This window comes from Megalobrama amblycephala, linkage group LG2 (genome assembly GCF_018812025.1).
Source record: "Megalobrama amblycephala isolate DHTTF-2021 linkage group LG2, ASM1881202v1, whole genome shotgun sequence".
Classification (NCBI taxonomy): Eukaryota; Metazoa; Chordata; class Actinopteri; order Cypriniformes; family Xenocyprididae; genus Megalobrama; species Megalobrama amblycephala.
In genome coordinates this window covers 36,374,324-36,399,821 of record NC_063045.1, presented here as the reverse complement: position 1 = coordinate 36,399,821, position 25,498 = coordinate 36,374,324, and the positions used below count along the sequence as shown (strand labels likewise).

Genomic DNA, 25,498 nt, shown 5'->3' with positions numbered 1-25,498 from the left:
GACTTTCTTGGTACCTACAGGTACAGCACTCACGGTTCAACTTTTCAAACCTTTGGCTCCTCGGCTCCCGTGGCCTTGTGGGATAACAAAATGTTGACTGGTTCAACACTCAAGATTGTTCACTCGGCAGCCATCTTGGAAATGTTTTTCTATTTATGACTCAAACAGACACTTTTCATGAGAGGATAAAGCTGACATACCACACCGTTTATCAATGGACAATGAGATCAAATAATATATACATTTATTAAAGAAATGTATCCAGTGGTGCAGGACTGTGTATTGACAGTGTCTAGAATATTACATTTGAAATAAATTATATTTTTTGTGGCCTTTTAAAGCTGGCCTTAAAGGTGAAGTGTGTACCACTAGCTGTAACAAACGGAAATTTAACAATAATGACTAAAATAGTCCCCTCCTGTCTTCCATTGGCTGGCCAAAATGGTTGTCCCGCCCCCAAACTCACACCATTGGTTGAGACCAGTCAAGCTGCTCAAACTGCAATTTCATTTGGTGGCACTAGTGGTGCAATGTGATACACTCCACCTTTAAATTCCTTAATCTATAATAGTCGATCTTTTTTTTTTTTTTATAGTAATTAAAGTAGATTTATACAATGTTGTTTTGATGATGTTATCAATGTAGTGAGAACTTCAAGATTAAACTTTTTATCACTATTCAATAGTGTCAAAGCTCACTCTGTTTGCTAGGGTGGATTTTAGGTTGGCAAGTTAAAAATGCTTTTTACACAGAGATAAGAATACCCCTTCATGCCAGGCTACAAATATATTCCCACCAGAGAGTATGAGGAAGCTGGCAACAGCATTAGAAGATAACCAATGTGCTTTTCAGCCCTTGATGAAAAAATGCCTTCACTGAGCAGCAGAAGGGTTTGCGAAAACTGCAAAAGAAAATAACAGTAACTAAAACACCATTTCCTCAAGAAAACATTCAAGGGATTCATAAACAACATTAGTAACTGTATAATACTTGCTCCAGCATTAATATTACTGTTTGTAAATTGTACATCAAGGTTACATTCCTTCAAGAATTCTTACCGAGTTACGTTCTTGTTAGTATCGTATTAAGCTGTACCCTGGTTCTGCTACAGTTGAGTATAAAGGATCATCTGAAGGATGAAAGATACAACAAGAATTGGGAATTGAATAAACATGCAGAAGAGAATATATAAACACATTGCTATATATACATTAAACATTTTCATACTTTCTGGAGTTGGTGGTGGAGGTGCTGCTGCTCTCCTGAAATATAAACACAGCAAGACACAAGATAATATAAAAGTAAGAATTTACATAAGAAATCAAATGACTGTTAGTTTGCGAGATCCATCTGTAAGGAGTGAGAGGTCACCTGAAAACTGTTGGAAGTGAGGCAGCCGCTCTCTGATTATTGTAGAAGTTCTCATATGGAACAGGTGCTGAGGAAAGATCAGTTTAATAAACATTTCAGGTATACTTCAAATAAAATGTAATCAAGCTCATATTTGAGTAAAACTCAAGCAAAAAGCTTAGTAAGAATGTTCACACGGCTCTTTTCTTTACTGCAGACCGTCAAGGTCTGATAATTACAAAAAAAGCACAATAAAAGTAGACCAAACTTTTCAGAGATAAATGATAGCTTGATGTGAAAAAAGACAACTTTATAATATTCACTCAAATCTCATTTGCGCATGAGCATATTCAGATCAGGTTTAATTTCAAAGTCTTGTAATCAAACAATGCATCAAACTGGAATATGTAAATTCGTAAATGAGATATTTACTGAGTAAAGACTTTGAACTTTTACGGACAAAGTCGTATAAACCAATTTTATGGTGTTTGTATGATGCATTTTGTCATAATAAGGATAAGCAAATGAACAGAATTTATTAGAGCTAAAAATTTACATATGAAAATACACAGTAAAAGTGCAGTTACATTGGATGTCTGCTAAATTTTGCGCAATAAAGATCCACTGTCCTTTAAATAGTGCTGTAACAAGAAAGTCACTTTCAAACCAAGCAGCTTTCTGTGGTTCAATGCGGCAAATTCACTTGAATGCAATGCAAAATCTGTATGGGAAAATCTTTGGCCCTCATGCAAAAAAAAAAAATTTCAGTGGATTCCAATACAAATTACTGGAAATGAACAACAACAATTGTGACTGCAATGTGACTGTCGTAAAAAAAAAAAAAGAAAAACTGTTGCTCAGAGTACCTGGCGGTTTGTCTCCGGTTCTTCTGAGGTTGATAAAATGCTCAAGGTCTTCTTGAATGTTACATTGCTCCAGTGACTTCCTCACTTCCTCATAGAGCTGTGTAACAGAAATGGACATTATAAGGCAAGTTCAATATTTGGGTCTTACCTGATGGCGCATAGCTCAGGTTACCTCGTCGCTGGTGACACACTGCTGGGAGAGATGGTTGAGATGGGTCCACACTACATTCCTCAGCATGTTGATCCTCTCCACTTCCTGTTTCTCAAAAAACTGCAATAACATGCACATGAGATAGTAGAAAAATCATAATATTATAAAACAACCCCATAAAATGCATTTTTACCTCATTGACATTAGAACACCAGCCAGTAAGTCAAAAATCACCAAAAATAACTTATTAAAGCATGTTTTAATTCAGGCATTTTGTGTCGTTCAATAGTTTTGAATTTTTGTTTGACCTTTAATGGCTGTATAGTGAAACATGAAATACCATGCAGGCTTCACATGACTCAACATGATCACGTGTGATTTGTCATCGATCTGTTGTGAAAAGAAATCATCAGTGTTGGGGTGTGTGATACAGGCCGGGGCGTAGCGCTCACCTCACATGCTTTGACATGCTCTTTCAGCCACTCCTCTCTCATCTTCCCCAGCACAGACACATTCTGACTGTATATCCTGTCTATTATGCAGTGAAACAAAGGAGAAAATTAGAAATGAAATAGAAGAGTCGTGTTGTGCTGCGTGTAGGGCTGGGCAATACAGCTAAATAAAGTCATATCGCAATATTTTTAGACCTTTTGACGATATTCGTGTCATATCTTAATATTTATGCATCAGATTTTGTTCACACTAAATAAGCACAATGATATTTAATCATTCGCATTTATGTACAGTAAAATAACAATACATAGTAATTAACAGGTATGTTTACCTACATATATTTCACAAAAACTTTTTTCCTCTTTATGATTCTGGTTCCTTAATGGTTCTACTAGTACTTTTGAGGAATTCCACTGTGAAATTATTAGATAATTTTGATATTCTTTTCAATTGTTTTGTCAGAGGTGGCATAAATACAATTAAATAATTGGCCTTAAAGGATTAGTTCACTTTCAAATAAAAATTACCCCAAGCTTTACTCATAATCAAGCCATCCTAGGTGTTTATGACTTTCTTCTTTCTGTCGAACACAATCATAGAAATATTAATAAATATCCTGATGCATCCGAGCTTTATAATGGCAGTATGCGTAACCAAACGAGTACGAGCTGAAGAAAGTGTCTCCATCCACATCCATCCATCATATATATATATTCCACACAGCTCCGGAGGGTTAATAAAGGCCTTCTGAAGTGAAACAATGCATTTGTGTAAAAAGAAAAGAAATATCCATATTTAACAAGTTGTGAAGTAAAATATCTAGCTTCCACCAGACCGCCTTCTGTATTCTTCAAAAAGTTTACGCTGTATCTCCTATGCCTTCACTATTCAAATTACGGAACTGACGAGACGGCAGTTTATTTTTTTCCGTAATTTGAATACATAAGGTGGTCTGGCTGAAGCTAGATATTTTACTTCATAACTTGTTAAATATGGATTTTTTTTTTTTTACACAAACACATCATTTCGCTTCAGAAGGCTTTTATTAACCCTCATGATCCGTGTGGAATATGTTTATGATGGATGGATGTGGATGGAAGCACTTTCTTCAGCTCATACTCGTTTGGTTACGTATACTGCCATTATAAAGCTCAGATGCGTCAGGATCTTTATTAATATTTCTATGATTGTGTTTGTCAGAAAGAAGAAAGTCATATACACCTACGGCTTGATGGTGAGTAAAGCTTAGGCTAATTTTCATTTGAAAGTAAACTAATCCTTTAACAATATACTAAATAATCTTAAAACATTTTTTACTTTAATAAAACATTATTTACTTTGGTAAAATACTTCTGTCAAAACTCATAATGTGTATCTTTAACTACACATGAACATATGAACAACTAGTCAGTAACTACAGAAGCCTTAATAACAACATAACAGTAGGCTTTAAAGGTTAAAGGTGCTACAGAGGATGTTTTGTTTTATACACTTTTGCAATATTACTTGAAACTGTCTTTACTAACTCATAAAAGACTATTTATTAGGTGCAATGAAAGTAATAATATTAATATACATCATCTGTGCATGAGGTAGGGCCTTAAAAACATCAGCCAATCATTTACTCGATCATCGCGTAAACGATTGGCCCTCTGGCTTGTCAATCACTGCCGTGACATTCCTTGTGAGAGACGAGCGCGGCTGCGCGCTCCAGTAACTTTCCACACTTCACAGGCGCCGCATGCAATGTTTTTGTCAGGAGACAGGAGTAACAATGCGGTGTATGTATGAGTTACCTGCGGTGAGTCCGACATAATGAATCCACTAACACGACACAGTGAATGCCGGTAGTAAACACTCGTTTTCCAATACTCGTGCACGAGTTTTGGGAGGCGTTGCCTCGAAATGAGCTGTGAAGGAGGGAGGTTGTTCTTACGCATGCGCTCATTTCAAAAACTCACTAACAAGTCTTTGGTTTCTCAGTCGACGAAAAGATCCTCTGTAGCACCTTTAAGATGTATGTGTTTGATTCACTAAAAAGAACTGACCCATAAGAGTCATTCAATTGGGAATTATAATACATTGATTGCGCAGTATGTTGTTGATCACTAAAGAACTGACCCATAAGACTCAATCATTCGGGAATCAGACTACAACTGGCCTTGCTCTACGTTTCATGTTGTAGATTGAGTAGCAGTGCTCAAAACGGCCAATAATCAGATTTATACGATTTATACGTCTGTCCAATATATCGGCATATTATTCACTTGTCTTAATTCCCTCATATATACACAATATTTGCTTAGTTTTACATTGCCAGCAGAATCATTAGAGAATTGAATATGATGCCCAGCCCTATTTACAGAATATTGTTATTAGCAAGTATATTATTAGTGCATCTTGTAACATTCTTACCCGCTTCCTCTGCTGTCTGCTTGGCTTGCTGTGTTTTGGCATACAGCTTGAAGTATGAGAGAGTGACATAAATTATACAACGGAATGTCTTCGTACGGTCATTCACATCTTACCAGCACAAATAACAAACTAAACTTAACTAAGCTAAAATACTCTTCTCTCTTTTTAGCTGTTCTCTAAAAACAGTAGTTTCCTATCATGCCTATTTTTACTCTCTGAAGACTGATGGTTGACTCGCTACAAATGTTTTACAGCCTTTCAACAGCACTTGTCCTCAGGGCATCACAAATACTTCCAACATTACTGCCAAATTTTACGATGATTCACAGTACTGTACATGCTCTGGCAGTCATCCTTTCTCTCCATTTATAAAAGAAAGTGTTCCAGGTAAACATGATATGCTATATGCATAAGCAGATATAAAACAATAAAACAGATGCAAGAAAGGAAGACGAATGAGAATTCATATGCAAATATCACAATGATGCAATCGGCAGCCGTTTCCATCCACCTATTTTTATGCACCAGACCTGTCCCTAACCCTACCCGTATCCCACCTCAATAGCAGCAAAAGTGTTTTGCAATACAATATGAACACAATAAATACATTGTACTTATTTTTATGTAAGTACATAGTGGTTAAGACCACCTAATATAAAGCGGGACCACTTGGTCTAACCAGTGGACCAATTTCATTGCACAGAATCTCAAATGTTGGTTGGGTCATTCAGTCTGTTCTCAAAATGTTTTGGTATGATGACCTCCCAGAACTTGCGCCATTGCGTTCCCAAACGCTCAGAACAAAAGATAACAAGATAACAGTCATTTATGATGTAGCAACTTCCATTTACGATTGCAGCAACTTCCATTTTTATTACAGATATTTTGCGGCAATTTCCAAGGAAATGACTATTTTGTTCTCTTGAACACAAGGGATGCTTTGTTGGCAAATGTTTTATCCGATATTCCAATTTTCACACCTTTGGATGGAAACATAGTTAGTGTCAACTATGTTTTGATTGTACCACGCTGCTCTAGAATCATCTCAAACTGGCTGGAATGTGTGTGTTAAAATCCTTTAATGCAGAGGGAGTTCCAGCCAGGTTTAATCACTGTCCGAAATGTAATGTTCCGGATACAATGTAGCAAATAATCAAGTGAAGTCATCTTTGTTTTATCTACAGAAAATACTCAGTATTTCTTTTTCCTGTTCTCTCTCTCGCCCCCACACACTCTCACACATACAGATCACACAGATCTTGTCAGCGCTGTCCTGTGAGTTTATCAGTTTCCATACTAAATGAACAAGTAGCGAGGTGTCACAGTATTGGTTTGTTGTTGTTATTATAAACATACAGCTTCTCTATTAGTAGAGACGCTGTTGAACACTTCTGAGCACAAACTCAAAAAATTCACACACACTTAGTCTCTCTCACACATAACAACCGCTCAAGTCTTCTGAAATGATAAGAAGGTTTGATTCATTCAAAATAGCGATGATTCTTGGGCTTTTTTATAAATATGATGCATAAGAAAGTAGTTCTATATACAAGAGTTTTAAACCTGAAAAAATCTTGGTGTAATAGAGTGCAACAGTTAGGTTGCGGAAGTAAAAACTCAATTCATTCTCTCCATAGAGAAATTGATTTTTAACGATAACTTATAAACCTTTAAAAATAACCTTACTATGAGCTACAAGGTTGTTTATTGATGGTATTTTGCTTCTGTTAAAGATGTCAGCCTGCATTATTTCAACGTAATTTTTAAATAATCATGTTTAACAGTGGAATTCGAGGTGAAAAACTACATTACCCATGATGCTGTACAGAAAATGACTCCAATCAAAAAGTCAAAACAAGCAAAATGTGTCAAAAGATCTTGTTAGCTCCACCCACTCCCATGAAACACTGTGAATGATGCATTTGAGTCAATCTCTCTATACTCACAAAATACATAAATATTTGGATATATATTTTGCAATAAACTTAAAGGTGCAGTAAGCAATTTCTGAGAAACGCTGTTGAAAGTGGATCGGACTGAGCACCAAAACACACTTGTAGCCAATCAGCATTAAGGGGCGTTTCCGCTCATTTAGGGGGGAGGTGCTTGTTTTGCATAGCATGTTTGTGAGCTATAAAGATAGGGGTGTGATCCTATTGGGTAGGGTCGTATTTGTTTTGGTGATTTCAAATATTAACAGTGTTTCTCAGAAATCGCTTACTGCGCCTTTAAAATGCATTAAATACATCAATACAGTGATGTCCTGCTAACACTGTAAAAAGTGCAAGTAAAGGCAAAATGCATGAAGCCAGGAAAAGAACATATGTACTACAGCAAAGAAAATGTGAATGAAAGCAAGATTCTTGCAGAGGTCATTCAGGATAAGTAAAAAACACAGATGCACTGTCACAGTTCTACTTGTGTACCTTTTCTTGTTGCTTGGAGCTGCTAGTGGTGGCGTTTCTGTTCATGTTCTGCTCTGCTTCCTCTTTATCTCGACACTTTTGATCATAGGTCTTCTTTGCCTTAAAAATACCCATTGACATTTCAAAACTGTGTGGCCAATGCATCCCATAACTATAATCTATATTCTATATAAGCTGTAATATTCCAGTCAAAATTGCATATTCTGATTTGTGATTTAGAGATCAAGGCAGAAAATATAAAAGACACAAATGTAGACATTGATTAATAATGCCTATGTATTAATCTCCTTCTAATATTTATATATTAGTGTAATTTCATTATTTTAAGACTTTACTATTATTCTAGATGTGGAGAATTGTAATAAAAAGTAATGTATCTTAGATATGTACACAAATAAATGTATTTCTACAAAAGGGTCACATGCAAGATCAGATGTGGTACTATAACGTTCGTTATGTTCTCAACTAAGAAATACTGATGCATCACAGGAAACCTTGATGCTAATAAAACTAAAGGAAACCCACCTGAAATATCACAAACCTGAATACATCAAGTTCAAAAGTTTGAATAAGAAGCTTTCATTTTAATGAACAATGCCATTCAGCACAGATCACTTCCCATTTTGTATGGCGAAAATCAGGTGCACTTATTCACTTCCCTCCTGCCACTGCTTCAGGAAATATACTTCTCATAAAGGACATAAGGTACCATATAAAAGTGGGCGCTTAACCACCTACTATAGCAACAGCCCTGATGGACGGCAGTATACAGACAGTACATAGTTCCTGAGAATGCTTTGCTCTCTGAAGTATGCTTTACCTCAGCTGTTTTCTTATATTGAGCGGCCTTCTGCTTATGAAGAGCGTCCATCTGCTGTTCTATCTGAAAAAAAAAAAAAAACAGCTTTTTAACTGAATTTCTCCAATTATCATGAATATCATTATGTACTGTAGAAAACAAAGTGTCATGAAGTGTCATTTCTTTCCTTTGTTAAAATACTTTCTCCTATCCACCTTATTTTCCAATGCAGAAGTAAGGTGATTTCTGTGAATGCGCGAGACTTCCGATTTATTAGCAGCTATAGGGAAAGAACAATAAGAATATCAAAGTGTCGTAAACTGTATTCAACAATCTCTTCTCTTCCATGTCAGTGTCCTACGCAGTTGACAAAGTGAACGCAATGCAGCGCTTCTGTAGACTGGGTAAACCCACTCACTTTCAGGTTTTTTTTGCACAACCTGCAAAAATCGCTCGATGCCATTGCTGCTTCTGCAAACTGCTGATCAATGCTACAAACCAATACAAACTAAACCTGTCTGGAGTTTTTGCGTCGCTCTGCAAAGTATGTCATCCGGATTGTTGATCTGATTGGTTGAAGGACTATCCAATTGCATGAATAATGCTCGTTGATCACGCCTCTTGTGCAGTAGAAAATACATACAGACTCCCCAAACCAATGTTCAATTTTAAATTGAGCTTGGTCTGGTGATAGCCAGACAAGCGCTTCTGTGTTTACATCAGAATGCCGGCTCAGTATTGGCCGATACTGTACAAATGAGCAGCACGACACATGCGTGTGAACAGAGTGCTCTCATAAACATTTTTTTTTCTAACTGCACGCACTGCAATGCAATCTCTATGTGTTCTGGGAGGGATAGCACTAACGTTTTCGTCATCATATAGTACGTAACCTTAGCTTGCACAGCGATTGGTGGAAACAAACATACCTCTATTAATAATTAATTAAGCTAAAGTGACATCCAATAATTTCATCAGTGCATAACTTACATTTCACAGACATATTCTCCATCTGTAAATGTTAGAAAGTCAAGAAAATATTTCCATTTTGCTGTTAGTAGTGAAAGCACAAACTTACGTGAATGAGCACACCAAATAGACGGAGCACAATTGAATAGGAGAGCAATAAATCTGACTAAAATATAAATTTTGCTAAAAATATTTGTTGCTCAATATTTGTTTTTGTTGGGCAACATAAATGTGCCATATGTAGAATTTCGAACCTACAACTAAGTGTATTTTTATGATAGCAGTAACTGTAAAGTGACTATTGTAGGGTAATCAAAATAACCTAATAATTAGTCTGTGCTTTTGTTTTTATTTTTAGTTTAGTGTATTTAATTTCTGCTTTAAATTACATTTTGTTTTTAGATTGTAATGTTACAATGTTAGAATGTAGGCCTAATGTGATTTGACCCCTTTTTTGCACATAATAGACTACACGGTTACATTCTAGTGTTTGTTTTCAAAGCCTTCAATATGAACATTGTTTGTAGGACAATATTGGGCAGGATGTGAAATAACATTTTTTTAATTAAATATACAAGGTTTTTTTTAGTTCAAATAGAAAAATGAACAAAATACTGAGATTATACATCGCCATTCAACCCAAAAATAGAGATGATTTTTGGCCATATCGCCTGACCTTACGGCATGCTTTAAATCCTGAATTTTCCTGAGGTTTCCAAGCAGTAATGATACATTATTATATCCTTTGTTAAATGGCTATTTAACAATTAGCCTATTCATTCCTACATTTCTAGTTCTTTTAAAAAAAAATTAAGCACTGGAACAAAGGTCTTACAGGTTTGGAACGAGGGTGAGTAATTAATGACAGAATTTAAATTTTTTGGTGAACCCTTTATATGGCAAGAAATACCAGTTTGCAATATCAAGCAGCATAACGAGCTGTTTTGTACAGCCAAAATTAACTGGAAGTCAATGACACCAGAAGCCAGACATATTAAATTTACAAATGGCCGTGCCCACTCCTGAAAAATAAGGTGGATATTAAAAGGAATAATCCACCTATTATCAGCTATCTGTTTATTAGACCAGTGGCGGAGGGAAGATGTTTTTATTTGTTTTGCAAAAACACAAATATATTGACCTTATGCAGTCCAGCCCCTTTTCAAAGCTGCGCTCATTGTGTTCTGTCTTCCGGTTTGTATTTTCACAGTATGAAAGTAAGATCTTACGGATTTATGAATGAACCACTCTAAAATCTCAAATCTTCCCATTCTCCTGACTTTTGTTATGACATCCGCTTCAAATTTTAAAATGCTCATGATAACTTTCATTAACTCTACAATTAGCAGATCGCTAATTACTCTTCGACAGCGATGCCATAGAAATATACAGTTACGGAAGTTCAAAAACAAAATCGTAAAGATGGCTGCTCGCTTGTTTCTCTGGCACATAAGGTCTATAGAGGGCTGCAGGGATGACGTATTTTTGTAGAAAATACGGAAAATTCAGAATTAGAATTTTAGCATTTGGGTTTTTTGAATGGATTTTTTGGTTAAATGCCTGAACATCACCCAAACAGGTAAACTCATCTACTCACTAATCTGTTTTCACAGCCTCATTGTGGTTATAATCACGTTCTTACAAACTATTATAACTTGAAAATGTTTTTAAACAAACACTGAAAGAGTTGTCAGAAGATTATTGATGGGGACGCTGATGTCATGCAACCGTGGTGCAGTTCGTTTATAGCCTACGTATATTTTTTTTACTTCAGCCGAATGTATTTACACTTCAAAATTCATAAAAGTTGTTTTTGTTAAGATTATCAAGATGAACAAAATTGTGTAAGAATCATTAGCTTCTGTTGGCCACAGAGCTTATTTTCATGCAATAATCCAATGGAAAAATCCTATTGGGTTTTTATTGAGGGAATCAGGGTGATGCTAAATTCTGGGTTGGCCTACGAAAATACGTCATCACTGCAGCACTCTATTATTGCTAATATTTCATTTTAGTGTAGTAGCAGACTTTTTGTTGGAGGTGACATATATTCTTCCCTGTCTGCAGTTGTCACAGCTCAGGATAGTCAAAATAGTGACGTGATCGTGTTGTGCCATTAGCCATAATTTCCTTGCAACTGGTCGCATTTGGTCGCATTTACTCCTGGGTAAAAAATCCAACTGTCCCAAGAACTCCACACTCATGAGCACATATGGCAGATTTCAAATCTTCCAAGAGGTACTACACCAGCTGAGAAACTACCTTCAAGATGAACGGGAACGCTAACGGATAACTTTCCCCAGGTATGAAAAATCTTTCCATTTAGTGGTGCTGGTAATGAAGAAATGGCACACTTCACTTTTAAAGGATTAGTTCACTTCAGAATGAAAATTTCCTGATAATTTACTCAACCCCATGTCATCCAAGATGTTTATATCTTTCTTTTTTCAGTCGAAAAGAAATTAAGGTTTTTGAGGAAAACATACCAGGATTTTTCTCCATATAGTGGACTTCAACAGTTATCAGCGGGTTGAAGGTCCAAATTGCAGCTTCAATGCAGATTCAAAGGGCTCTACACGATTCCACACGAGGAATAAGGGTCTTATCTAGCGAAACGAACGGTCATTTTCTAAAAAAAAAACAAAAGAAAAGTTATATACTTTTTAACCACAAATGCTCTTCTTGCACTAGCGTCAACGGCTTCACGCATGACGAAGTCAAGTTGGAAAGGTCAAGCGTGACGCAGGCGGAAGTACAGAAAAACTCCATCTCATTTTCTCCTCCAACTTCAAATCCGTCCGACATCATTGTTTTACATTTTTTTGTAAAGGCCGTTTGACTTAGTCTTTGCACGTTCACTTTGTAAACACTGGTTCAGTCAGTACTTCCCGCCTACAACATGCGTGATTGTGTTAAGCGCAAATAACAAACACCTGTGTCTTGTTACAATAATTGCCGTGGAGAGACCGCATAAAACACCAGGAGAGTCAGAAGCGGACAGAGAGAGACGGACTGCTGACTGGTGGAGTCTGGAGAACCCTGAATGACTGGAGAGCTGCAGTTTATGTTATTGAGATTTATGTGATTTTGAGTGCTGTGAGCACGATGTTTTGTTTGGGTGAGAAAATATCGATAAAACCACCAACAGCAGTCACACCGACCCTGTCCTCTTCCTTCCTTATATTGAGAACTTTGTTACAGTGACAAAATGTGTGAAGTCGTGGACGCTAGTGCAAGATGAGCATTTGTGGTTAAAATTTTTTATTTGTTTTAGAAAATGACCAATCGTTTCGCTAGATAAGACCCTTATTCCTCGTCTGGGATTGTGTAGAGCCCTTTGAAGCTGCAATTTGGACCTTCAAACCGTTGGTAACCGTTAAAATCCACTATATAGAGAAAAATCCTGGAATTTTTTCCTCAAAAACCTTAATTTCTTTTCGAGTAAATTATGAGGAAATTTTAATTCTGAACTAATCATTTAATAAGTAAATTACAAAGTATGAAATGGTGTTTTGCACATCTTACCTTCTTCCGGGCCTCTTTCTGTTTCTCTCTGAAGTCTTCTAATTTTTTGGCTTCCTCCCTCATGGTTTGGGCCAAATGCAGATGAGACAAACTCACATTTTCTGTTTCTAAACATGTATTTTAAACATAAAGGAGGGTAACAGAACAATAAACTGCAATCATTACATTTTCAGACAGTATTTACTTACGTAATTTGAAAACGTCAAGTGATCGCTTCAGGGTGCTAAAAACAGACAAAACGTTGATGAGTAACCAACGTCCATTTTGTGCAATAAAACTAGTGTAAAATTGCTGACATTAGTCACTGGTAAAGAACAGATAAACTCTTTTTTTCATCACCCCATAGTAAGAGGAAAGGCACTAACCACAAACCAACAACAAACATGTGACCAATGCAGAGACTGTTTAGGTTTGAAATTATCTAATACAGCATATCAACAAGGCACTGTTCAAATGTTATCTTTTTAAAGGGGCATCACTATCTTCTAACCAGAACAACACAATGACATATCAAATCACTGTCTTATAAAGTAAATTTAAGAAATTTCTGGCTAAGCAAATAAAGGAATTTAACAGCTAAAACAAGACCACAACCTAAAAAGTGTAAGTGGTCCTTGCACAAGCAGTTGCCAGGGCCGTGCTATACGATTGCTACAGTGTTTTAATGTGGTTACTTGATTACTGTTTACCAGCTCAACTCAAAAGTGCCCACCTACATGTCTCTGATATGGCTCAGGTTCCTCCTTTTATAGCCTGATTGCTTAGTATATTAATAGCACACCTCTCAACAACAAAAAAACCCTCATGATTTGACGTCTGTAGCATAAGTGCTATTTAATGCTTAAGAGTTAGGGGTTTACCGCTAATGAATAATGCACCTTTACAATCCTTTCAAGCAATTTACAAGTAATAACTGCTATTAGACATTGGTACTTACTTCATTTCACTGTGTCCACACACTTTCTTAGACAAACCCAGCAGTTCCTTGGCATATTTCTCTTCTATCGCAGCTCTGAAAAGTATGTTTTTTTTTATTTTTTTTTTATTTTAAATAAATGTTTTGTATGCAAGAAGAAATGCTAATATTTCTAATTATTTTGTTTGCCTGAAATGTATTTATTAATATAATCAAATGTTCTACTAATTGCATGAAACATATGAAGTATGTTATACCAATAAGAAGGATTGGTTACACTTTATTTGAAGGTGTCCTTGTTACAGGGTAATTATAAAATTGAGTGATTATAATTAACTACATGTACTTACTAATTAGGGTTAGGGTTTTGTTTAGGGTTAGTTGTATGTAACTTTGCATAACTGACTGTTATTAGTATAGTAACTACATCCAAAAGGTGTAACAGGGACACTGTAAAATAAAGTGTTACCGAAGGATTTTATGTTTCATACTTTCCATATTGAGGAAACATTTCCACACACCGTTTATATATTATCCATCCTTGTTTAACATGCAGATAAGTATAAGTAAATCATTCATAGTTTGTGTGTGTGTGTGTGTGTGTGTGTGTGTGTGTGTGATTTGCATAACTCTGTGGCACTGTCAAGACATAATCAATCTGACTAGGCTAGTAAGATTGTAAGAAATTGGATCACAACGAAACTATATGCATTGACATTTATTTTAGAGGTGTTATTTTGGTTCATTTTGATTTCATGTTGACTTTGAACTCCAGTATTTTTTGCTGTAACTCTGATTAACAGAGCATGGGAACATATAACTGTAAATCATTTTCACATGAACAACAGGAAATCTCGCAACAATGCTCGTCATGAGGCAGTAACATTCCGTAACATTCATGCGAATGCACTTAGTAGAATTACCATATATTTATACGTGTGAGACCTGCAAGAGTTTGAGGTTAAAGTGTCAAACTAGGTCGTGACTGTCTCTCACCTGGCTTTCATGAAGTCCTCGATTTCTTTGCACGTCCTCTTGCCGTCATTCAAGTGCTGGATGATGTTGTCATATCCAGCTGTGCTGTTGATATCAGTGTTCTGCACTCACAATTGAAGAATAATATAGAAAAAAAATACACAAAACACATTCAAGTAACTTCACAAAAGTCAGGCAGTTTTTTCGTAATCTGAACGCGCACGCCATGAATCCACACAGTGCCACATTTATATCAGTAATTCCTCACTGTAGCCTTCAGAAACATGGTGGTTTGGACTGTTGACTATCATTAACCACGAGAGCCCATCACAGTCTCTGTAATTTACAAGTCTGAGGGGCAGACATAGCATCATACCTAAAGCCACAGTCAACATGAAATATCTCCCAAAATAAAAGCTAAGAAAACAAAAGAAAATTGCACTTTAGTGCCTGCTTTGCCAAATAAGGTCTCAAAGTTCCCAGGCTGGCATGGCCAATAAAGAACATGCAGACATAATTCTGTATTTTTATTCGCAATGTATTATTTTAGAAGAAAATGTCTATTTTAGCTGTCAGATGGACTTCTAGGCTACTCAGTATGTGCTGACCATACTTCCCTTAAAGGGAAACAACGCTGTTTCGATATGTGACAGTAGCTTAAAATAAAGCGTGTTTAAAAACGAAAACCACGTCAGATTAAATTGATTTATCATTTAGTATTGTACAATTAAACAGTAGGCTATCTTCAATATATGTTTCACTAAATATTGACTCAATGCCCCCGAAAAAAAATACTTACCCAAAAACTATCCTTGAAATGTAGTTCTCTCATTGCGTCGGCTGCTGTTTGCTCACCCAGAAACTGATTCTTAAGTTCCGTATATCAGGATGTAATGCAGTGACTGATTTCACAGCGCAGTGATGGCCTGGTGCACATCGAGCGTATCAAATACTCGCCTCAGGGTCCTAAACGCGCATCTTTCACGCCTGTCCAGAGAGCGAAAGTTGCGGTGGAACAGCAAACGGACCCACAACCTTTCGTGGACTTTTCCCACCACCAAGTGGCCGAACTGTGGAGTTGCCGTCCATATCGCTCATTGCGCTCAAGAACCTGAATGTTAAATATTCAGATGTTGACTTGCAGCGATAGCCTCCCGGGACCCGGGAATAGACTTCTGTCCTCTGTAGTGGACATTATATTTTAGTGATTTTCTCTGACATCATACATGTCACAGTTTTAAGTCTGAATGTCCTGTAAAGAGCACATTCAGGGCTTTGCAGAGATACCTAATTTAATTTTGGTAGTTTAATTTAGAGGTTTCGCCATGACAACAACAACTTCTTGGTCTTTAAATAGGACTGAAAATGAAAATTAGCACTCTTATGGAAATATGACAATATTTTGTAATTATCATTTAAATCGGATTAATTTTCAAAAAAAAAAAAAAATTTTTTGTAATAAATCAACATTTCAGGAAAATGTTATGGGGGGAGGACACTGGGACTTAAATAATGTTTATCAGGCATTTTATGAGATACAAAAAGTGAATAGGGAAAGAAATTATATATCAATTTTCCTATTAATTATTAGATATTATTATGAAAATGTTGCCAATTATTGCTCCCATTATTACTCTTTTCATTGCATGTTGCTCCAAGAACACATTAATATGCAAATTAGATACAGTGTATAGATGCATTGTATTGAATGGGAAAATCCATGACTATTTTACCCACATATTGCATAAAGTAAAATATCAATTAATTCCATTATATCTTTCATAAAATAGTTGAGAATCATCTTTATACAAAGTTTGGTTAAAAACAATCCTGAAGCCTGAAAAAGCCATTATTTTTGCCTATACATGTCATTTCATGCCATGTTATTTTTTAAACAATTTAGTCCTGCTGGTGTCCACTACAGAGGACATAGCATTACATATGAATGAAATATAATTTTTCAAAAATGTTATTTTTTAATTTGTTTCTTATGCTCTAAACAATATAATGATGTGAAAAAATACTAAATTCATTTCATTTCTGGGTCTCAGGAGGATATAACAGGTTTCTTATATAGTTTCAGTGCAGATAATGTTTATTGAATCATTCCTGCGAGTCTGTTGAGTTATTACATTTACTTACTACGATGACTATTACTTTCGAGATTTAATATAAGTTCTAACAATTTATAATTACATAATTAATAACATAGTAGCATACTTATATGATACATGTTAAAACTACCTTAAACTAAAGTAATTAAAACTTATTTTCTTTTGGAATGTTATGCTATTTATTTAGACCTAATTGACCAGTATTTGGCTGCAGTGATCCACACATCATGCTCAAAAGGCTTAGATGTATTTAAATAAAGTTATACTTAAAGGTGCAATATGTAGAATTTTCTGTCCGCTAGAGGCCTATTCAAAACAAAGGCATAGTTTGATGACGCCAAGTTTGAGCGCAGAATCTTGGGACATGTGGTCTTCACATCACAGCCGATGGAAAATAATCGGAAAGAAATCATGTTCATGGATGCAGTTATTATCGTTACTGTAGTATGAAGCAGAGCAAGACCGAGTGTTGTGGGAGCTGAACGAGGCCGCTGGAGCGACTGTTAATGAGAGACGAATGCAACACACGCCTCGCAGACAGCGGAACTTTTATTATGCCACAGTCACCGGTGCTGCTTCCGCTTAAATGAGTTAACACAGCACTGTTTATCATATATATTTGAGTGTGTTGAAAATGATGTTATAACATTACTCTGCGCGTTTGCTCGGCAGCTGCTGTGAGACACTGTTGCACACTGCAGTATGATCGATTTTAGAATACATATTAAATGCTGGATGGGGTGTATTGGTAAATGGCATGCAATTAATTTTAAAATGTATTGTATGATGGAGAAAATTCTGTATTACTGTTACTAAAAATAAAGCTGCATCTGATTATGCTATGTTAGCTACTTCACAAAATAGTGTTTTTCTCTGAGGCATGGTAAAGCATGGTACCCACAAAAAAAAAAAAATCAAGAAAATTAGATTTGAACAAGAAGACTAAACGTGTTGAGCTATATAACAATAGTTAGTTTTCTGTCTATAAATATATCAAAACAGTTCTTCCCTTGTCTATTAAAAAATGTAATGTATTAAAGCATCTTTGGTGTTTCTATGGTTTCTACAAAATAAAACTGGAAACCGAGGGTATGATGCAATTGACCGGCGACTCCTCACACGTCCCGGAGCCTTGGTTAAAATTGCAATTTTCTCGCGATTTACAAATAGGAAACATTTGGGATGTTGTAAGTACTCAAGTGAACAAAATATATAACACTTGCCTAGTGGTTTTTGGATATTTTACTGCACAATTCTTACATATTGCACCTTTAAACAATCTAATCTAATCTTCTATAGTTATCGTTAATATTCTTATAATATAAAAATAATCTAATGGACATAGCTGTCCCAAACAATACAACCTATACATGACAGTAAACAACTCAACTCAAAATCTTTGAGGTGTTAATTTTTCATCTTTATTGAAAATGAAGGGCACAAACTCTCACCCTATATCTCTAGCAAAACCCCTTTAAAACCCCAACCATGAAACTCTCAAATAAAAAAAGAAAAATACAATGAATAACTACTTTAATAAAACCTAATCTAAAATATACATACAAAGTGTGCTGGTCACCACATTTTCCTTGTGAAGCATGCCGCTCTACTATAAAGGCAAAAACGTAGTAACTACGCAATTTGGTTACACTTTATTTTAAGGTGTCCTTGTTACAGTGTAATTGTACTACATTTAAATACTAAGTAATATTAATTAGCAATATGTGCTTACTTTTGGGTTAGGATTAGGAATAGGGTTTTCTTTAGGGTTAGTTGCATGTAATTAGGGCTGCCCCCAACTATTCGACAAGTAGTCGTTCATTTAAGCAATTAGTCGACTAATCGTGAGTTTACATTAATAAGCCATGAATCATAATAACCAGCTTTTAATTGCATATTATATATATATATATATATATATATATATAAAATATATAACTAATTAACTAATAAAATCTTGCTGGACCAAGCCTCTTCTAAACGACTAACAGTTAGTCGACTATTAGGGGGCAGCCTTACATGTAATTATGCATAATTTACCGATATTATTACAGTACATGTAACGTGTAACAAGGAGGACAAAATAAATAAAGTGTGTCTGAAATCAGGTCTCTTTGACCTGTCCCTTGACTGATTCAGAGAAAGTGTAGAAACTGTGTTTGGACTTTGGAGGGCATCAGAAGAAGAACTGTAGAGTGAGAATCTTTAAAAAAAAAGCATCCAGACTGCCAGTGAACTGCAGGCATGTCTTATATTCTCTTCACAGCGTCGTCAATCTCACTTATCTGCTCCTTCAGTTGGTTCCACTGCTCTGGGTTCAGTGAAATACCTGTAAAGGCACATCAAACAGAACTCAGGACATAAACAACTCTGCTAACTTAGACACAAAAAATGCATGTGAATTAGAGCTTCACAATATGTTCGATCGATATCGCAATAGTCACACTGCAGGATGTGCTGTCAAGTATAAGGATCGCATGATTCTCAGATTAATTCTGAAGTTTAACCATCATAGAGCATGTTTTAGGTCCTGTCAGTTTACACATTCAAGCAATATTAAACTTCGAGCGCAATAAGACGTGAAAAGAGGCGCACACAGAGCAGCATAGATAGCACGCGAACACCGAATTCTGCATCTATTTGTGCTTGAACGAACAAATATGAGTAAAATTATGTCAAAATGCCGCTTATGGTTCACGTGAACATAAATAATTGGGAACGAAAACAGATTATTATTTTGGATCCATGCATTCGGTCTTAAAGTGACAGCAGCCTAATATTCCTGCTGCTGTAAGTGTAATTAATGTTAATCAAACAATACTTTTGTAGCTTTATCAAAGATTAACTATATTTAATTTACACAGTAAAGACCATGCAGTGTTATTTTACATTTGATTATTCAATTTCCATACCATTTTGTATCTTTGTTCTGTTGTATTTATGTATGTTTGTAAATTGTTTACCGTTTTCTGTGTAGATTCACTCCCCTACAATATCACCGCAATCATTCTACAATGAATAATTCTTTCCAAATAGAGCCATTCAAGTCATTGAGTGAAACTGTTTTCATATTGGAATATATACTGCAGAAAAACAAAATATTGCAATGTCAGTTTTTTCCAATATCAGACAGCCCTATTCTGAATACATGTTTTGTTTTTTGAGCATTAGAAGTTGGCAAGTTTGATTCATTCCATATTAACTATTTGTTTGCCTTATCACTCAAATCTAATTAGATACAATGCTTTAGTAAATAAATGTATGAAAATGTTTCTTATAATGCATTATATTGGTGCATATGAAATTATTAAAGGTGCATTAGAACGTTTTTTTACAAGATGTAATATAAGTCTAAGGTGTCCCCTGAATGTGTCTGTGAAGTCTCAGCTCAAAATACCCCATAGATTTTTTTTTATTAATTTTTTAAACTGCCTATTTTGGGGCACCATTAAATATGAGCCGATTTAGGCTGCGGCCCCTTTAAATGCTCAGGCTCCCTGCCCACGGAGCTCGTACTTGCCTTTAACAGCATAAACAAAGTTCACACAGCTAATATAACCCCCAAAATTGTTCTTTACAAAGTGTTCGTCATGCAGCATGTCTAATCGCGTAAGTATGGTATTTATTTGGATGTTTACATTTGATTCTGAATGAGTTTGATGGTGCTCCGTGGCTAAAGCTAACATTACACACTGTTGGAGAGATTTATAAAGAATGAAGTTGTGTTTATGAATTATACAGACTGCAAGTGTTTAAAAAATGAAAATAACGACAGTCTTGTCTCCATGAATACAGTAAGAAAGGATGGTAACTTTATCCACATTTAACAGTACATTAGCAACATGCTAACGAAACATTTAGAAAGGCAATTCACAAATATCACTAAAAATATCATGTAATCATGGATCATGTCAGTTATTATTGCTCCATCTGCCATTTTTCGCTGTTGTCCTTGCTTGCTTACCTAGTCTGATGATTCAGCTGTGCACATCCAGACGTTCTGCCCTTGTGTAATGCCTTGAACATGAGCTGGCATATGCAAATATTGGGGGCGTACATATTAATGATCCCGACTGTTACGTAACAGTCTGTGTTATGTTGAGATTCGCCTGTTCTTCAGAGGTCTTTTAAACAAATGAGATTTATATAAGAAGGAGGAAACAATGGAGTTCGAGACTCACTGTATGTCATTTCCATGTACTGAACTCTTGTTATTTAACTATGCCGAGGTAAATTAAATTTTTAATTCTAGGGCACCTTTAAAGATTATTTCAGTATGTGTTTTTAATAATGTTAAAATGGTGTACTATTTATGAATTTTATTATGTACTTGCGAGTGCAGGGCACGCAGAGATATTCATGTGCACTTTTTAGTCTTGTGGACTTATAATGGCCGCTGTGTGCACGTGTCCGTTAGGTCCACGAGGCTGTAGGGTGTCCCATTCGTCATTTTAGCTTTCAGAAGGGTGCTTGTGCGCGTGCGCCCACTTTGCGGCCACTATGTGCCCTCGATGCACGCTTGTGCTGAGACCGCAAGCCTGCGAGCTACACAGAGTTCTTCTACCCGGCAATCAAAGCAGCATTACTGTATTACGTGTAAGTGCGGACTCAGAGTGCATGAGGGTTTAGGGTGCCATTTGGGACAAGGCCATAGAAGTCATAAAGCTTATGACTTTCCAGGAAATCCCCTATATGGACAAAGGTATCCAGAGACCACTGTAGCAGAATAAAATGCAAATAAGAGCATTTCTACGGTCACATTTAAATCCAAGAAGAATAGACACCTACCTTTCCTGCCTGGTTTCATTTCACCTTCCTGGTCCATCCAGTATTCCCGGATATCAATCAGCACTTTCCCCTTGAAGTCCCGGACACTCACATACCTCATCTTTCCGATCTTAAAAAAAAAAAGGAAAAAAAAGTACAAACAACAAAAAACAATATAACATACAATATATACAGTGTGGTAATGCTGTATCAAGTAAAGCTAAACATTTATGTCATTATATCTTTGTTAGATCATTCACCTGGAACATATTATCATTTTTACTGCTGCTGCTGCTGCTTTTGGAGGCAGATGACACTTTTGAAGTTTCTCCACTTTTTTGTTTCTTTGATGGCTTTTCTGGTGTTGTCTGCTTCTTTCTCTTGGCCTGAAATACAGAACTTTACATTGTATTGAAAACAATAACAGGAACTTTGGGTTTCACATCCAGATGGTACTTCTAATCATGGTCTTACCCATAGAGGTACCGGAGGTCCGGATGCCAACATGAATTTCAGCATTGCGCTTCAGTTTTAACAGTCAAAAACTGAGATGTAAGAAGTAAGTAGCTAAACATTTCATATTTGACAAATGTGTTACAATAGAAATGTTAATATTCAGGGATGCAAACAGCTCAGTCTGAGCTATTTTCAGCATATCAGGCATACAATTTAGAACGAATGTGTGAATATTGTGAATTAGTTACTCGGTTAAACTTCCTGATAGTCTCAGTAAATTTACTTCATTCTTAAATTCAAACCTACACTAGAACATGGCTTTGACAAGTGTGTTTATAGGTTATGATTAGGAAAGTCATTTAGCCTATTAAAATAAAATGAAAAAATTCAAATAGATCAAATGTATTGATTTACAATAAATTATATTTCTTTAAAGCTGGAGTAGGCAATGTTTTTCATAAACAAGTTTTGTTAAACTGGTTGAAACTTTCTTCACATCCTGATAGCAATCAATAACAGAAGTGGTCTAAATATTAAGAAAATGTAGATATATCTTCTTTGGAAGTCTCAGGACCGAAAAATATTTATCCAGTTAACCAAACACAAATGCTAGTTCTTCTCATGATTTGATTTTTTTTCTCCCACTGATGGTACTAAAGCTGTTGTTATCCAGTCTTTGCTATCCAAAATTAAAATGCACATATGTAGATCAAGTGAATCAAAACTATCCCAGGGGCCCCGAACAAGCTCAGTTTGTGGACCTCTGTATTTCTAAAACCCTGTAACGTTAATGCTTCTAATGTTCTGGCAAAATAAAACTGGTGGATATTCTCAAGAAATATACAAATACTTATAGATGTGATGAGCATTTCTTTGTTATATGTGGAGTTATTCGTTTCCATACCTTCGTATCAACTTCACTGTCAGAGTCACTGTCTGAGGAAGAAGACAGTACTTCCTTTGACTTAGGCATTCTGAAAAGAACAACAATACAATTTAAATGAAAAACCAAACCACAGTTGTGATATGCATATATTACACTAATACATTCAGTGCTATGTTACTTGAAACTAAATTCGGAATAAAAATATTCATAATCTACGTGCAGGTAAGTAAAAACTTCATCATGGTTGCATCCTAGTGCTTTGCAATGCTAAAAAAAACATCCATTTGTTATCCGGAGAAGCAATGCTTGCATTTTCGCTTGTTGTGTTTTGCAGGTATTAAATGAGAGGAATGAAAATGATCAAGGGCTTCAGTCGTTTACAACTATTATAAGAAACAACAAGGCCGAACATATGAACGCGCAGCAAAATGGCCATTTCCAACAGTTTCCTTTCAATGAAATAATCTGCTATTGCAACATGTCAGCTGATATTATAGTCGTGCTCGAATATTATACTCATGTGCACGTATCAAATGAGTTACCTGATGTTGTAAGATAAATGTAGAGTAAACTGAGTTGAAACACAGACACATTCAATGCGCGCGATCGTCCGTTTCTTCGAAACCCGTGCTGTGCTGCTGAGCGCGCGCTTACAGGCTGTACCAGGAAGCGCTCTTGAAGAAGTGGATTATGGGAAGTGTAGTTTTGCCTATCCATTACCGGTGCCAAGTTAAAACAACAATTTACCCAAAACTTTCATTATCATTCTTTACACAATCATTAGTATTATTATTTTTCCTCCATGAAACATTCAAACAGAACAGACTTCTCTGATAGGACTCTTCCAGCAACATGATAGCCTATTTGATCAATATTTTGACATTAATGTGGCATTATGTCCATGTTGTTTACCATATTGTTTTACCTCAAAGGAATGTCTGTTTGGTTTTATATAAATTTATTCAAAATGTGTTTCTGACTCAAAATTACTCAAAGGAACCCTCAGCATAAAGAGTGTGCAAATGACACCAACTGGTGTTGGTACCATACTTCAAATGAAACTAAATGAATAGGCTATGAGTAATAAGCAACAAACTCAAAGAAACAGAATCAAATACCAAAACAATGTCATGTGATCATTTTGATATTTAAAGGTCCCGTTTTTCGTGGTTTTTTGAAGCTTTGATTGTGTTTATAGTGTGCAATATAACATGTGTTCATGTTTCGCGTGTAAAAAAACACAGTATTTTTCACATAATTTACTTATCTGTATACCGCTGTTTCCACTGTCATAAAAACTGGGTTGATGACTTCCTTGTTCTATGAAGTCCCTCCTTCAGAAATACGTAACGAGTTCTGATTGTGCCAGCGGTTCCTGTGTTGTGATTCGACAGCAGTTTAGCGCATCTTGCCCAGAAAGGTCACGCCTCTTACCATAACGTGGAGATGCACGCGCTCAGTGTTATTGTAAACATGTCTTTAATTTTACCCTATCAATTTGAGCCGGAATCAGACCCGGTGATTGGACTGCGGGATGAAAATAACAGCGTTTCGACGACATGGCGACAAACACGCTCTACAAACGCAACTCTTGTGCATTCCTGTGGGCGGAGGTTAGTCAAAAAACTGTTTTAGTGACGTCATTAAAGAAGGAAGTAGAGGGATGTAGTCCAAACTGGCCGTTCGATGTAGGCGACTTCTGTTAAATAAAATATCTCGCTTGGCATTGAACTTTGAGCTTTAAAATCTTACAGATTTTATTTATACTCTAACAACAACATTACACACTAACTAAAGTTTGAAACATGGGATCACGAAGAACGGGACCTTTAATCTTGTCTTATGTTTAAAAACTAAAGAGCAGAGGAATGCAGCCTAAACAAACCTACAATATTAACACAGCAGCGTTATAATGTTTGACTGACAGAGATCAGAGATAACTGAAGTTATTTATTTGCCAGACATCCATCACAGTTTAGATAGCCTATAGGCTACTTGATCTGAGGACAAACGCAGAAGAGACATCAGCCACTTCAACATACAGGTAATGTAATTCATCTGATACAAATTATAACTGTCAGACAGAAGTGTTTTATCTCTTAAGAATAAAATAAAGTTCATAGGAATATAAGCTTGTGTCCGTAATCTTCATGAAGTGTCTGCAGTGAAGAACAGAAAAGTACAGAGTATTGAAGTGTGTTTGTGTCACTGTGTATTCTTGTTCTATGAAAGAAAATGAACCCACATCAATAACCTGAGGAAAGATACCAGATAAGGAATGACAAGAACCATCTGCATTGGCTTAATGAACATCATAATGAGGACATTTTATATTCTCTCCCTCCTTTGTCTCCTCTGTGGGGTTTCCTTCTGCAGCCCCTCCACAGTCTTGTCTGTATTTGGATCTACGTCCACCTCTGGAACCCCTCC

General features: G+C 36.0%; 2 protein-coding genes across 2 annotated transcripts; both read right to left on the bottom strand.

Moving 5' to 3' along the window:
• Window positions 1-227: 227 nt before the first annotated feature.
• pstpip2 (proline-serine-threonine phosphatase interacting protein 2) lies at window positions 228-15,897 on the bottom strand. Its single transcript, XM_048173626.1, has 15 exons — window positions 15,645-15,897; window positions 14,867-14,967; window positions 13,892-13,966; window positions 13,143-13,177; window positions 12,955-13,061; window positions 8,482-8,544; window positions 7,662-7,760; window positions 5,236-5,281; window positions 2,820-2,899; window positions 2,389-2,487; window positions 2,217-2,313; window positions 1,372-1,438; window positions 1,228-1,262; window positions 1,059-1,129; window positions 228-901 (listed from the first exon to the last, which is right to left on the bottom strand). Exons 1-14 carry the CDS (start codon window positions 15,675-15,677, stop codon window positions 1,074-1,076), a joined length of 993 nt encoding a protein of 330 aa, XP_048029583.1. The 5' UTR covers window positions 15,678-15,897; the 3' UTR covers window positions 228-901; window positions 1,059-1,073.
• A 2,460-nt stretch (window positions 15,898-18,357) lies between these two features.
• On the bottom strand, window positions 18,358-23,766 carry sub1a (SUB1 regulator of transcription a). Its single transcript, XM_048173613.1, has 5 exons — window positions 23,611-23,766; window positions 23,087-23,156; window positions 21,987-22,112; window positions 21,748-21,856; window positions 18,358-19,288 (listed from the first exon to the last, which is right to left on the bottom strand). Exons 2-5 carry the CDS (start codon window positions 23,153-23,155, stop codon window positions 19,209-19,211), a joined length of 384 nt encoding a protein of 127 aa, XP_048029570.1. The 5' UTR covers window position 23,156; window positions 23,611-23,766; the 3' UTR covers window positions 18,358-19,208.
• Between the last annotated feature and the right edge of the window lie 1,732 nt (window positions 23,767-25,498).